This window comes from Hyaena hyaena, unplaced genomic scaffold, assembly GCF_003009895.1.
Source record: "Hyaena hyaena isolate Hyena2069 unplaced genomic scaffold, ASM300989v1 scaffold_615, whole genome shotgun sequence".
In the NCBI taxonomy this organism is placed as follows: Eukaryota; Metazoa; Chordata; class Mammalia; order Carnivora; family Hyaenidae; genus Hyaena; species Hyaena hyaena.
Genome location: NW_024081248.1, coordinates 1,079,718 through 1,093,870, shown reverse-complemented (window position 1 = coordinate 1,093,870; position 14,153 = coordinate 1,079,718). Strand labels below are relative to the sequence as shown.

The window sequence follows — 14,153 nt, the reverse complement described above, 5'->3', positions numbered from 1 at the left end:
CACCTTCTGAGAGACAGCAGCGGGGACATGGACAGACTTCTTGAGAAGACATTACAACTGGGGGGAAGGGGGAGGGAGGGGACTAACTAATGTCTAATATTTCCAACCAGAACTTTAAATACCCTCTCTTCCCTTCCCTGAATCTGTTTGTGGGGGGGTGGGAATAACCAGTGACAATCAAAATATGCCTTTTATTCAAAGAAATAAGACCTCCATCCTTGGGGTATGAGGATCAGAATGTCAATCTGTTCTTTGTTAGTAAAGATGTTTATTATAAGTTTATGGTTATTTTAAAAAGATCTCTAAAATGCCGAAGGACCTCTGAAGCTAATGCAAAGGGGCATGAATTACGAGTTGGGCAAAAAACAAACAAAAACTAAGCTTGGATTTCTTTTAAGTTTTTAGCCTGCCCTGGGGTGCCTGTGGCTCAGTTGGTTGAGCATCTGACTTCATTCAGCTCAGGTCATGATCTCATCAGGAGTTCGAGCCCCAGATTGGGCTCTCTGCTGTCAGCACAGAGCCTGTTTCAGATCCTCTGTCTCCCTCTCTCTGGTCCTCCCCTGCTGGGTCTCAATATCTCTCTCTCTCAAAATAAATAAACTTAAAAAAATATATATAAATTTTTAGGATGCCCTGTGTCATTTATTTTGTAATCATAAAACCTTACAGAGATGAATGTCTTTTATTATGAAAATTGCTGTTACATTACAGCCAACATTCCAAAACAGTTTTAATAAACATGTCTTGATTATAAAGTAGAGCAGAAACCATGATCCTTTTTCAAAACTGATTAACATCTGCTGATGTTAACATAAATCTGGAGGACACTCTGTATGCTCACCGTGGTGTGTAGGAGATGAGATGAGGAAGAGCACCTATGTTATTCAAAACAGCTACTAGTGTTACTAGTACAGTGTAAACCAACCATTTACAATAGGACATTTAAAAAAAAAAAAAGGTAAAAAGCAAAACACTAAAATGTTGAGGTGTTACAATACTTTTGAGATGGGAAAAGCCAAAGCTTATTTCCTTTTTTCTTCCCCTCTGACAGTTCAGTGCGAGGTACAGGGAAGAATGCTAGATCAAGGATGGATGCTATTTCCCAGAATTTAGTCCTGCTCCGAAACACAGCCCACATGCAAAAGCTCCTCACGCTCCCATTCACAGGCCTCGGAATACAGCATTTGCACATGGATGAATGAGGTTCCATAGCAGCTCAGAGTCAGTGTCTGAATTCCAGTGTATTCACTCTGTAGCAATGTAAGGAATCCACGAACAAATTTCCTATGTTCTTCCTAATCAGGAGGCAGAAGACTCCTATTTAGATATGTTCCATGTTTGGGGTAAGGGTGTGGTAATCACTGCACAGAACCTCTCCCATCACGAACACCCTGGTGGAAAAGCTTAGAAAAAGTTAAAACTGCAGTTTTAGAAGGTTCTCTTTCCCCACCTTCAGCGAAGAAGCATGATGCACACGTGACCGCAAGGAATTCAGGAAGGCATAGTGTGGCTACGACAGCTTCAAGTACAATCTGCTCCTTGCAAAGGGGTCTGGGGTAACTGCAGGCAAACCCAAAACTCAAAAATATTTATTAACTTCTTTAATGTAAGAAGCTATACTGAGAATTTCTCTTACAACGTCATGTAGCTGGCATAGTCTTTACTGTAGGAAGGGATATCCTCTTTTTCCAAACAGTAAATGTGTGATATTTTGGGAACTTAATGTAGGTGAGGGACTGGCTTCATTGAATTCTATGTCCTTTTCATTCCTCCCTTTAAATCATTCGGTCTTTCTTTCTGGACTCAGAGCTATCACCGTTAGTAAGGCTCAGAGGTAACAACCAAAATAATACAACGTCCTAATCTCAACACCATTCTTTTTGCCACTACAGGAAGAAGCCAGATGGTGCTAAACACCCTACAGATAATCCAGTTGTCAGGCTGTTCTGCATCCTAGTTAAGCTTCTCACGCTGGATCTGGTAGTAACATGCCTGAAAAAAAGTTCAAAACAATTTAAAATTTACTTGGAAAGAAATTATATAAACATAGCAATGCACAGGAGACTAAAGAAAGGAACTCTTTGGTTAATACTGACAGCTCCAAAAAATCAGTTGGTTGCTTTCTTTTTCCTGGGTTTCTTCTAGTCCCCATATCCAATGTCTATTTTGCCTAGCTGTAATTAGTGGAGATAAAATTTTGCACATTTTCTTCTGATTCTCAAAATAAACTTTTTACAAGCTATTTAATATTCTTCAGTAAATAGAAATATGTTAATTGGCTAAGCCACTACTGATTAGACATTGAGAATATGCTGATCATTATAAGGTACACAAACAACTATAATCAGAATCATCTAGTATGTTTAAGAAACTGCAAATTAAGATTAAGTATCATTCTAGACCCAGTGAGTCAGAATTTCCAGGAATGACTTTTTAAGAAGCATTCCCAGGTGATTGTGAAAGTATCCAGGTTGGGAGTTACTCATACTACAAAGAACACCTCAGCCAAAACAAACACAATGCTGTCCATTCTTGAATTCCTCAGGATAAATCTCCAGGGGTATGATTACTCAAACTCCAAGAACATTTTTCATGCTGTTAATAACAAAAGTTTTCTAAAAGGGGATTATTATTTAATCCATTATCAGCAAGATGGGAATAATTCTGATTTCACTATACCCCTACCAGCACCGGGTATAATCTTAAAAGACCCTTGCTAATTTGGTAGGCACAAAATGGTACCTTGTTTAAATCTACAGTACTCTAATTTTCAGTGAGGTCAAGGATATTCATACATATAAATGTATTAGTTGTGCCCCACTTAGTGATATAATGAGAGATGCTTTTCATATAACATAAACTAATAATGCAAATCATTGGTGGCCAATATTTTCCCCAATTCCACCACCCTTTTCAATTTAATAGAAATGTTAATGGTATTTCAGTTGAAAAGTTCAAACAATTAACCCAAGCCAGAAACCTGACATAAGTTCTAATTTTTTTTCTCATTTTAATTTGCCTGTCTTTCCTTCTCTCTTTCCCTTAAAAACCAAAAAACATCTATAATTTACAATGCAGGTGATTCTAACCTCACTCCAAAACATCTAGTAAGATATCCCAATACTTAACCATTTCTTAAATAATTCCTCTTTTCCATTTGTGTATTGATGTTTCCATTTTTACATGTGAAATTTTTATTATAACACTGCCTTTATAACAGCTATCCCTTCTATTAGAGGTCCATTCTTGTAACAGTAACTTACTACCTTAATTACTGTAACTTTATAACAGTTTACTAACTGTCAGAGTGGGTCTATTTTCCCTTTTTCAGAAGTGTTTATGCCATTTGCTATTTTTTATTCTTCCAAAATACTTCAGAATTATTCTACCAAATTCGAAGAAAAATCAAGGTGGGGAACTAAAATAACTTCCAACAGACCCTAGACTACTCAGATTAGAGAACCTCATTTGTAACATACTGGTTACAGCAAATACATGGAGAAAAAAGAAGGTACCATTCATATTCGTTACATACATATTGCCTTCTGTGCTTTACCTCATTTCCATTAAACAGCTCTAATGCCAGATACTTTTGGACACTAAGAATCCTTTCTGTTTCTTTTCTAGAGTTATATTTATACAGATGGCCTACTTTTATAAGCATTTGTAATGATTTGAATGGACTATTTATAGGGAAGACTGGGTAATGTGCTTCAGTATTTTGAAGGATAACTGATTCTACTTTTAATGTATTATATTTTAAAATATGAACACTATGTGCTCTAAAGGCATTTAATGATTGTGTTAAACCTCTGTATAAGGAAGGCAATGGTTAATGACAGATTTATAATATGGTAAATTAAGGGCAGATTTTAAGATTAAAAAAATTAAGTATCACCTATACTTACCTTCAAGGTGGTGAACATTATACCCTGTTCCCCATGCTGAAGATAAGGGTCCATTAGATCCTCAATGAGGTGTACCTCGGAGCCTAAATTCCTTATCCTGCCCCAATGAGATAAAGATACTGAGTTATTTCTGCTTACATGTACATCCTCCTTCTGAATCTATGTGAGGGAAAATAAAGAACAGTTCACCATAGTCAAATGGGTAAACAGAATTTTTTTTTTTCTAGTAGGGAGCATATTACTGTCATCAATTCAGAAAAAGCACTTGTTAAAATGAGTCACTAATAATGAAGTCAGAAAAGGTTGGTCACCTGGCCCGTAGCACCACATATAAGAAAACAGGAAACAAGTCATCCATGGACCACAAAAAGTCTTCCTGAAGTGATGCCAGGACACTCTGAGAGATCTCTTCAAAAGTCTGCTGGATGACCTTAAGTTTGTCTGACGGAGTAAATGTTGTGCTGTTGTTATTAAAAAAAAAAAAAGTCCTATGAACTGCTTAATATTAAGTATTAATTGTCTGACAATATACACTCCTGGGGTGCCTTAAATTGGACACATAAGGCATAATGAGTTGCTGGAAGGGATGGCCATGGTAATCCCACAGTTCTTTGAGAAAAGAAGTGTCCAATGATCTATGGTTCTCATGAAAGAATTCACTAAGTCACAGATTATCTTCTTTTACCCAGGATCTTATTCTTCTAATATATGCTCTTCTCTGGGTAATTAAGTTTGGTTAATTTCCCTTTGGCTAAGGATGTAATTATGTAGACACATTTCTAGGGAGGCTCTCCACCTTTTTTGAAAATACAAGGGACTTGTAGAGTAAAAGTGAGCCAAATGTCTCAAAAGAGCGTTTTTTGATCTCTAGGCTGAGTGTGACACCATCTAAGAGTAAGGGAGCATTTAGAGCTTAGGTGAAGATAAGATCTCATTAATATCTTAATACACTAACTACTACTTTGGTTTATATGATTTTCAACAAATCAGAGATTACCTGATCTGCTGGAGACATTCTACAGCTGAGGCAAAACAAGCATCTTTTGTCGTTGGCAAAACCTGCAAAAGAGAATTTATGAAACTCAAAGAGGAAAGCCGTCTTCTGCAGTGACAGTAAAAAATAATGGCAAGGTGTGGTTCTTCAGTGAATAACTCATGCCTGAATACTATTCTACCAAAGTAAAATGGAAATGTTTTGCTATCTCAAACATCTCACATCAAAGAAAAACGTATTTGCTGAGGAAACTGAAATCGACTATACCTTTTTACTCTCTCCAAGGATTGACAAGGTCATTGGCCAAAATTTCCTATAATAGAATTCACACTGTTAATACAAGTTGTTACTTATGGCAGCTGAATCCCCATAAAAGCGGTTGATGGCTATATTGCCTTCCCTGTCCCCATTTAAAATAACTGTTCCACAGATAAAGTTTTTTGTTTTTTTAAAAAAAATGTTTGTTTATTTTGAGAGAGAGTGAGCATGGGCAGGGGAGGGGCAGAGAGAGAATCCCAAGCAGGCTATGTGCTGCCAGCACAGAGCCCGATGCAGGGCTCAATCCCATGGAACCTCAGGATCATGACCTGAGCTGAAATCAAGAGTTGGATGCTTAACCAACCAAGCCACCCAGGCATCCCACAGATCAAGTTTTAATAAACATTCCAGAAGTAATTTAAGAGCTTCTATCTTGTCCCTAAGGGACCTGTCAATGAATACTAGAATAACCCTACACATTACGGATATTTCCCAAGTATTGGCCAAAATCTTTCCCTCACTAAGTTTTATCTCATTTTTACTGTGAAGTTATTCCACTGAAAAGATTTACTTTCTGATTAAGGCTTGTTCACTTTTTTTGATAGCACATAGATTACTGGGTGCTGGGGTGATCAGCTTTATCACAGCACTAGAAGAAAGGATAAAGTGTTCCTCTGGAGTAACAAGAAGCAATAATCTGCAACAAGGCACTTCTGAAACTTTTAAATTACACATTGTAGATGGGGAAGAAAGAAAAGGAAGGGAAGAAAGAACATCAAAGACTAAATAACAATTTTTTCTGAAACAATATGTATTATTTTTTAAAAGAACAGCTAAATATCAGAGAGGATAGCTAAAATTTACATATATATATAATCACACAGATGTTTCAAACACACACACACACACAAATAAAACATAGATTAAGAATAATAAAGCTTCATATATACTCCAAAAATTCTCAGATTAAATTTCACTATTTTGCTGAATAACAGATATGCAAATAAGTGAATTAACTGCAAATCATAGATTCAATTAATAACACTGCATTAAATTTTTTTTAATGTTTTATTTATTTTTGAGACAGAGAGACAGAGCATCAGTGGGGAAGGGATAAAGAGAGAGAGAGGGAGACACAGAATGTGAAACAGGCTCCAGGCTCTGATCTGTCAGCACAGAGCCTGACACAAGGCTCAAACCCACAAACCGTGAAATCATGACATAAGCTGAACTTGGATACTTAACTGACTGAGCCATTCAGGCCCCTTTGCTGTTTTCATTTTAAATCAATCCATTTGATTCTACTCATAACTACCGTCCTTACCTCTGCACCCCAAGGAAGCCCAGAAGAGCGATATCTGGCTGTTTATTTAGTCGTAGCACACATTCCCAGTAAATGTCTTCCTCACGATCATTATCCAGGGCATAGAGCATAAACAGTGGTGGGTAGAGCCGAGGTAGTAGTACAGGAAGCAGTAACCCAGAACTTGTTACCACATAACTACAAAATATTGGAGAAGGAGAAGCATTCATACTAAAATTGAATATAGAATCAGAGTTTCAGTCTCAAGCTAAAAGGAAGATGGGACATTTTGAATAAAGAAACATTATTCTAACATTCTAACATCTAATGTTCTAACATTATTCTCCTTTTTTATTTGGAGCTAACATGAGGAACTTACCTATGGCCCCAGAATTGTATCTTGGACCAACTGTGAATTCTTTTCATTGCCTAAAATCTAACTGAAAACCTAGTTGGTTTCCATTTTGAAAATGATTCTCTGTGGTTAATCTAGATAAGCAGTCTTTGTGCCCAGTAATCAGTGAATGCACTTCCATGGGTTTGGCTAATACAACTTAAGACCTAAAAGGGACCTCAGATATCACCTAGTCCAGTCACATTATTTTAAAAATAAGGGAACTGAGATCTAGAGAAAACTTTTCCTTGGGATTCTTTGGATAGGATCACCCACCCTCTTTCTTCACTATCTCTACCCAACTCCATTTACCCAGGCTCTGGAGATTCAGATCTGGAATCTGTTTTCCCAGTGCAAAAGGATTTCCTTTCAGTTGGCAGAGGAGCAGAGAGAGGAATTGTGCTGCCCTCTTCAGGAAGCTCAGGAAATAAGAATCTAAGGAATAAAAGAAAATACAATTATACAATTATACCTCTACAATGTCTAAAAAGAGTAAAAATGTGTTTCTATTTTTTTCATCTATTTAAAGACCTATGAAACCAAACTTTATATTAATTAAATATTTTAGTTTCCTGAGACTCTTAACTGATGCTTCTTACAGGATAAAATTAAGACTGTACCTTATGAATACCGCTAAAAAAATCTTCACGTGCTGTGTTTTTTGGTTTTGAAGTAGGCTTAATGCCCATTGCAGAGCCCAAAGTGAGGCCTGAACTCACGACCATGATATCAAGACCAGAGCTGAGATCAAGAATCAGACGTTTACCTGACTGAGCCACCTTTGCGCCCCATTTCTGTCGTTATAAAAAAGTGAGAAATTCTGATCTATGTTTTTCTTTTTTTTTATGTTTTGATTAGATTCTGTCTCCATACGCTCATGATGTGTTTTTTTTTTAATTTGTTTTTTAATTAACATCCAAGCTAGTTAGCATGTAGTGCAACAATGGTTTCAGGAGTAGATTCCTTAATGCCCTTTACACATTTAGCCCATCCTCTCTCCCACAACCCCTCCAGTAACCCTGTTTGTTTTCTGTATTTAAGAGTCTCATGTTTTGTCCCCTTCCCTGTTTTTATATATTCTTGCTTTCCTTCCCTATGTTCATCTGTTTTGTAACTTAAAGTTCTCATATGAGTAAAGTCATATGATGTTTGTCTTTCTCTGACTAATTTCATTTAGCATAACACCCCCTAGTTCCATCCATGTAGTTGCAAATGGCAAGATTTCATTCTTTTTGATTAGCGAGTAATACTCCATTGTACATATATATCACATCTTCTTTATTCATTCATCCATCGATGGACATTTGGGCTCTTTCCATACTTTGGCTATTGTTGATAGTGCTACTTTAAACACTGGGGTACATGTGTCCCTTCAAAACAGACAAATACCTAGTAGTGCACCTACTAAGTTGTAGGACAGTTCTATTTTTAATTTTTTTGAGGAACCTCCATACTGTTTTCCAGAGTGGCTGCACCAGTCTGCATTCCCAACAGCAGTGCAAAAGAGATCCTATTTCTCCACATCCTTGCCAACATCTGTTATTGCCTGAGTTGTTAATGTTAGCCATTCTGACAGGTATGAGGTGGTATCTCATTGTGGTTTTGATTTGTATGTATTTCCCTGATTATGAGTGATGTTGAGCATTTTTCATGTGTCAGTTGGCCATCTGGATGTCTTCTTTGGAGAAGTGTCTATTCTGATCTATATGTTTTTCTTACTGACAAATCTCATCTGAGGTCAATTTGTATTGACTCTTTAAGCAGAAACCATTATTCTCAGAGTATAAACAAATATTAGTTGGAAACTACTTAGATATTAAGAAAAAATGAAAATCTAATCAGTGTAAAAACTTTTAATCTGTTTTCAATAATTCAAGTCGCTAAAAAATTTTTCTGCATGATCAAGCTGGTAGGTTATTGAGGATTTTTTTCCTAGGTTTTGAATTTGCCCTAGATTTTATCTCTCACCTCTTATATGCAAAAGGTAAGCTCTACTATAAACAAGCTTATTGTTCTCTTTATTTTCAGACATAAACCTTGAGTCTTTAAAGGGAGTTTCCAATCTTCTATTTTTGTAGACTTATACCCTGCCCCTGCCTCTGCCCCTAATTTTATAGTTGGGAAAACTAGAAAAGGTCAGAAAACTTATCTTCATTTTACCCATCTAACTAACATCGGAGCTAAAACACTCCCAGCCACTGGTCTTTTTAGTGCATTATTCTGCCCCCTCGAAACCTGAGATATTTCCAAATTCATCTATCAGTTTTGAAGCTAATAACAGAAGGAAGTTTTCTGAGACAAATTTATAAATTTCTATAATTATCTCAAGTATTTATTTTTGGCTTAAACCCAGTAAAAGATCTTGAATTTCACATGTCCTAAATTTCCATGAAACTCTTTCCAAAGATGCTCTCTTTGCTTGCTTTATTCCTTTTCAAAGTCTGTGCTCAGACACTGCCTTATTAGTCAGGCCTCCTGGATCCTCTGTTTAGAACAGCAGCCTCTTACCTCCAGCCCCATCTTTTGTCACATTTATCAACATCTGACATACTGTATGTTTTGTCTGTCCCCACTAGAATGGAAGCCTGTAACAATATAGACATTTCCCTGGTGATTAGTGATACTAAGCATTCTTTTCATGTTGGTCGTCTATATGTCTTCTTTGGGAAACTGTCTATTCAGGTCCTCTGTCCATTTTTAATCAGATTGTATGTGTGTGTGTGTTTTATGAAGGTGTTGAATATGTAAGTTCTTTATATATTTTGGATATTAATCCCTTATCAGATATATCATTTGCCAATACTTCCATTCAGTAGGTTGTCTTTTCATTTTGTTGATGGTTTCTTTTGCTGTGTTTATTGCATAACCATAAAGTAAAAACATGAACCCGTTTCCATTGTCATTATTTAACCTATTTAAGGATCTACAGCACATAACCATTTTCTTGATGAATAATTTCTGTGATAAAGAGGAAACTTAATGATTCTTCACAAATTGTTGTAATCTCTAGATTCAGGATGAAGACACTCAAGCATTAGTATAAACTAGTATTTCACAGTTTGCAGACTTCATTGAGAAAGACCTTTTTACCTCACCAGCTGGAAAATTCGCTTAAGGTAGGACTTAATCTCCTTCACAGCCTCCTGCAATAACCGGCGATTGGCTCCCACACCCACATATGTCATTCTATAGACTGCAACCAGTGTTTCCACGAGCCTGCCCAGTGGGTGCAGGGGAGTGTCACAGGCCTGAACAGGAAGGGGATCAATGAAGTCAATGACTAACAACAGAAACAGTAAGTCAACCAAAAATAATAAAACAATTTCATAAATGATAAATAATTTTCAAACTGGCAAGGAGTCAACTTTTGGACCAGGAAAATTCAAATACTTTAACTTCTCAAAAAGTGTTGAATCTACTCAAATTACATAGAGTAGCAGTTCCTAATCTTAATCATAGAATCCCTTTAACATCTTGGGAAAATAGCTTTGGATATACTGATAAATATAAGTAAGCTACAAACTTCACAAAAACAAATGTTACTTTTGAGCAAACTAAATGGCAGTTGATTATGCCTGAAAACAGTCTTCGGTTCCCTTGATTTCTCTTAATACTCCTTCCTGCAACCCCATGTCAATGCATGTCATACTTTAAATTCTAGCTAATCTTACAGAATTTGAGAAGGAAGCAAAGAGCATAACCATGGGAGGAGGGCAGCATGCTTTAATTACACAGTCTCTAGTTTGTTAGCAACAAAAAGCCATTTTAAGCTTTGACCCTTGTTCTCAAGAACACTCTTAAGCACTTTACGAAACTTTAAAAGTTCTATCATCATGAAAGGGCAATCTTCATATGGAAATGTGCTTTTAGCAGTCAGAGAATTAAAAAAGAAATACTTAGCAAAAATAGAATTAAGGTATACCAATGAAGTGTGAGCAGATTTGAATGATATACTGTGGTAGTTGTGTCATTAATTCATAAGATCAGTGTAATTTTGACTCTACCTTTATTAAATATTTCTTGATGTCATCATATTTCTCCACAGAGAAGGCACCAACATGCTGAGGAATGAATTCCAAACTCTCTAGTGTCTGAGTCTGTGAACGACTTAATGTCTCTGGACTGTAAAAAGACAACAGAAAGCCCATTATGTATTTCATATCATGAAAGCAAGGGGGCACCTGGCTGTCTCAGTCAGAAGAGCATGTGACTCTTTACCTGGGGATCCTAAGTTCGAGCCCCATATTGGGTGCAGAAATTAAATACATTTAGGGAGGGAGGGAGAGAGGGAGGGAGGGTGGGAAGGAGATAAATGTAATGTGCACATGAATCAATGTCTCCAAGTAAGGACAAAATGGAGTACCCAGTACAGTGTCTGGCCCAAATAAGCTCATCATAGGTAACCAACTGACTATTACATTTTTGGAAGTCATTCCAATGTCATTTAATGTTACTTCCTACCAACTACAATTAATTAATGACGATTTCACTTTAGTACCAACCATGGTGTTAGGTGATACTATGTTAGCTTGAAGATAAAACTGGTGACTACTTGTTAATGACCAGAAAAAATGGAAAATAAGAAAGAGTGGTGAGGAAAAAGGAAAACAAATGAAATGGCAGCAGAAAAAGGGAAATGAGCTCAAGTAAAGAGATCATGAGGATGCTACAACAGGTGGTGAGATAAGTACATAACGGGTAAAAGGAAGCTTTGGGCAAAGAGGCTATGATAAAACACATACTTAATAAACAACAGACATTTCTGGTAATGGGATTCCATTATCAGCTTACAACCAATTAGAAATAATACACATTATGATTATACTATTTTAGTAAATAAAACCTCTGCGGTAGCAATATGTTTTATTATATAAAAGGTCATTCACTCTCATTCCCTGAAACACCCAACAACAGTTAACCAAGGTTAACTAGAGGACCAAAGTCTCAATGTTTAAAATGACAGGCTCTATCAATGAAGGCTGACCCAGTGTGTCACACAAGGGAAAGTCCTTTCATCAATCCTAGGAGTTTCCATTTCTTCTACTAATAGAAAGAATACAAGGTAAAAATCATAAACTTCATGAATGAAACACTATATTCAGTTCCCATTTATACCAAATATAGTGGGGGGAAAACCCAAAAATCTTCTTATACAACAGGGATTAGCAAGTTCTTTGGGTCCAAATTCTAACCAATGCTTGTGGGAGTTACTGGCCAAGTTAAAGAATAAGGAAATATGCAGCAAAGCAGACAGAGGAGGAAGAAAGGAGAAAAGGAGAACAGAGAAAATAAGAAAAATAAAAAAGAGAAATGAAGAGGTACATCTGTAATTTTTCTTTCAGTACTTCAAAGCTGTGCTACTTCTTTTGGTCTCCAGAGGATACTGATGACAAAAACGCAAGCATTTGAGTAACAGTTTCCCCCTGTGTAATCCCCTTTTTTCCTCTAGTTGCTTCCATGATTTTGTTTTTCAATTTGAGTGACATGTCTGTTCACCGATATCTTTTTTTCAGGACATAGGTTGCTCAGCTTCATGAATCTGCACATTTGTCTTTCACCAGATTTGGGAAGGTTCAACCATCATTTATTCAAATATATTTTCATCCCCATGATTTTTCTCCTCTTTCTGGGATTCCAAGACACAAATATTAGACTCCTTAAAGCTCTGTTTATTTTATTTTTCCATGTATTTTCTCTCTGTTGTCCAGTTTGGACAGTTTCTATTAATCTGTTCTCAAGTTCAGTGACCTTCTGCTGTTACCTCTATGCTGCTAATAAGTTTTCCTAGTGATTTTATTTTGGTTATTTTATTTCTTAATTCTAAAATTTTGATTTGGCTCTTCTTTATATCTATTATTTTGCTAATACTTTCCATTTTAGTATCTGTTTCCAAGGTGTTTGTGATTGCTCATCTGAGCATTTTTGTAATAGCTGCCTTAAGTTCTTGTCATAATACTAAAATCTATGTTGCAGAGTCACTGGTGTCTATTATCTTTCCCAAAATGAGTTGGTGGCTCTTTGATTGCCAAGTAATTTTGGTTTATATTCTGGACATTTTTGAGTATTACGTTATGACACTTTGGGTCTTGTTTATATCCTATGAAAAAGGTTGACAGACATAATAGAGTACACATGGTAGGCTTAAAACTATTATCTTTAGAAGTATCTGCTTCCTAAATTTCCCTATACTGATATGAACTTTTCCCTACCTGATAGGGGTATTTTGCTGTCCATAGACTATGCTAACAATGTGATTTATGGTGAATATCTGCTTTCCTTCTGGGACTGGGGAATTTTGGTAGTTGCTAAGTATAGAGTGCCTATGTGACCAGTACTCCCCTGCTCCACCCCGCCCCCCCTCCCCCCAAAAAAAACTTTAGGCACTGAGTCTCTAATGGTTCCCTGGGCAGAAAGACCATAAATGGTGGCTGCATTTTACTGCTGAGGGGGATGGTGTGCTCTTTGACCCCTTACAGAAGGGAGTGAGCATGGGAAGACACATGGATTCCTCCAGACTCTGCCTGTGTCTTCTACTCTTATGATCTGGCTGTAGCTCCTTACTCTGTTGCTGTAGTAACTCTTACCAGTAGGATTTTATGATGAGTCCTGTGAGTCCCTCCAGCCAATCACTAAACATGTAGGTGATCTTGGGAACCTTTCAAACAGCTGATACCTTTGTTTTGGCCTTCTGTGGGCAGTGGTTCCAATATCAGTTCACTTCTCAAAGCCTTTACAGTCCTATTTAGGTCTGTCTGTGAGCATATCACTCAGTGGTCAGTCTGGGGCCACTGAAAGTGACTTTCCGTCTGACAGTCTACCTATTAGCTCAGTTCTCAAAGTTTTTGGTATGCTAATTAGGATCAAACCCACATATGTGCAGGTCTGGAGTGAGCCCAGGAGTTCATAAACAACTTTACAGGATTGCTTTGTAGAGCTCTTCTCTCTCCATTACCTTCCCTGCATTTTCTGGTTCCCTTGTTAGATCCTCAGGTCAGAAATGGCTCCCTTCTGTCAACATACCACTTGTAGGGCCAAGGGGTGGGAGGATAGAGAGGCAGGCCAAAAAAGCAATGGGATTCGGCCATGACTACTGGACCTGAGGATCCACCAATGGAGGAAAATGTTTCCAGTCCCCCAAGAGCTTTCCTGTTCCTGGCTGCTCTTGCAAATGCCATTGCCACCCCTGCCCCAAGAGAACATGGAGGCTAAAGCATGAGAAAATGAAGAAAAAAGAGAGAAAGAAAACCCAATTGTATCTCCTCCACTCTATCTGAACTTTAGGAGTCTCTGTTGCAT

At 37.1% G+C, this 14,153-nt stretch overlaps 1 protein-coding gene across 3 annotated transcripts in view; it reads right to left on the bottom strand.

The window, feature by feature from the left end:
• Nucleotides 1-667: 667 nt before the first annotated feature.
• ALS2 (alsin Rho guanine nucleotide exchange factor ALS2) overlaps nucleotides 668-14,153 on the bottom strand; it is a 72,807-nt gene continuing 59,321 nt past the window's right edge. For all 3 annotated transcript variants that reach the window (XM_039257393.1, XM_039257396.1, XM_039257394.1), the window contains exons 26-34: nucleotides 10,862-10,979; nucleotides 9,948-10,105; nucleotides 7,170-7,292; nucleotides 6,485-6,661; nucleotides 5,170-5,215; nucleotides 4,906-4,967; nucleotides 4,220-4,369; nucleotides 3,909-4,005; nucleotides 668-1,992 (exon numbers count right to left, since the gene is read on the bottom strand). In XM_039257393.1, the coding sequence (XP_039113324.1) occupies nucleotides 1,954-1,992; nucleotides 3,909-4,005; nucleotides 4,220-4,369; nucleotides 4,906-4,967; nucleotides 5,170-5,215; nucleotides 6,485-6,661; nucleotides 7,170-7,292; nucleotides 9,948-10,105; nucleotides 10,862-10,979 (970 nt within the window). In that variant the 3' untranslated portion in view covers nucleotides 668-1,953. The remainder of the gene's footprint in view (nucleotides 1,993-3,908; nucleotides 4,006-4,219; nucleotides 4,370-4,905; nucleotides 4,968-5,169; nucleotides 5,216-6,484; nucleotides 6,662-7,169; nucleotides 7,293-9,947; nucleotides 10,106-10,861; nucleotides 10,980-14,153) is intronic.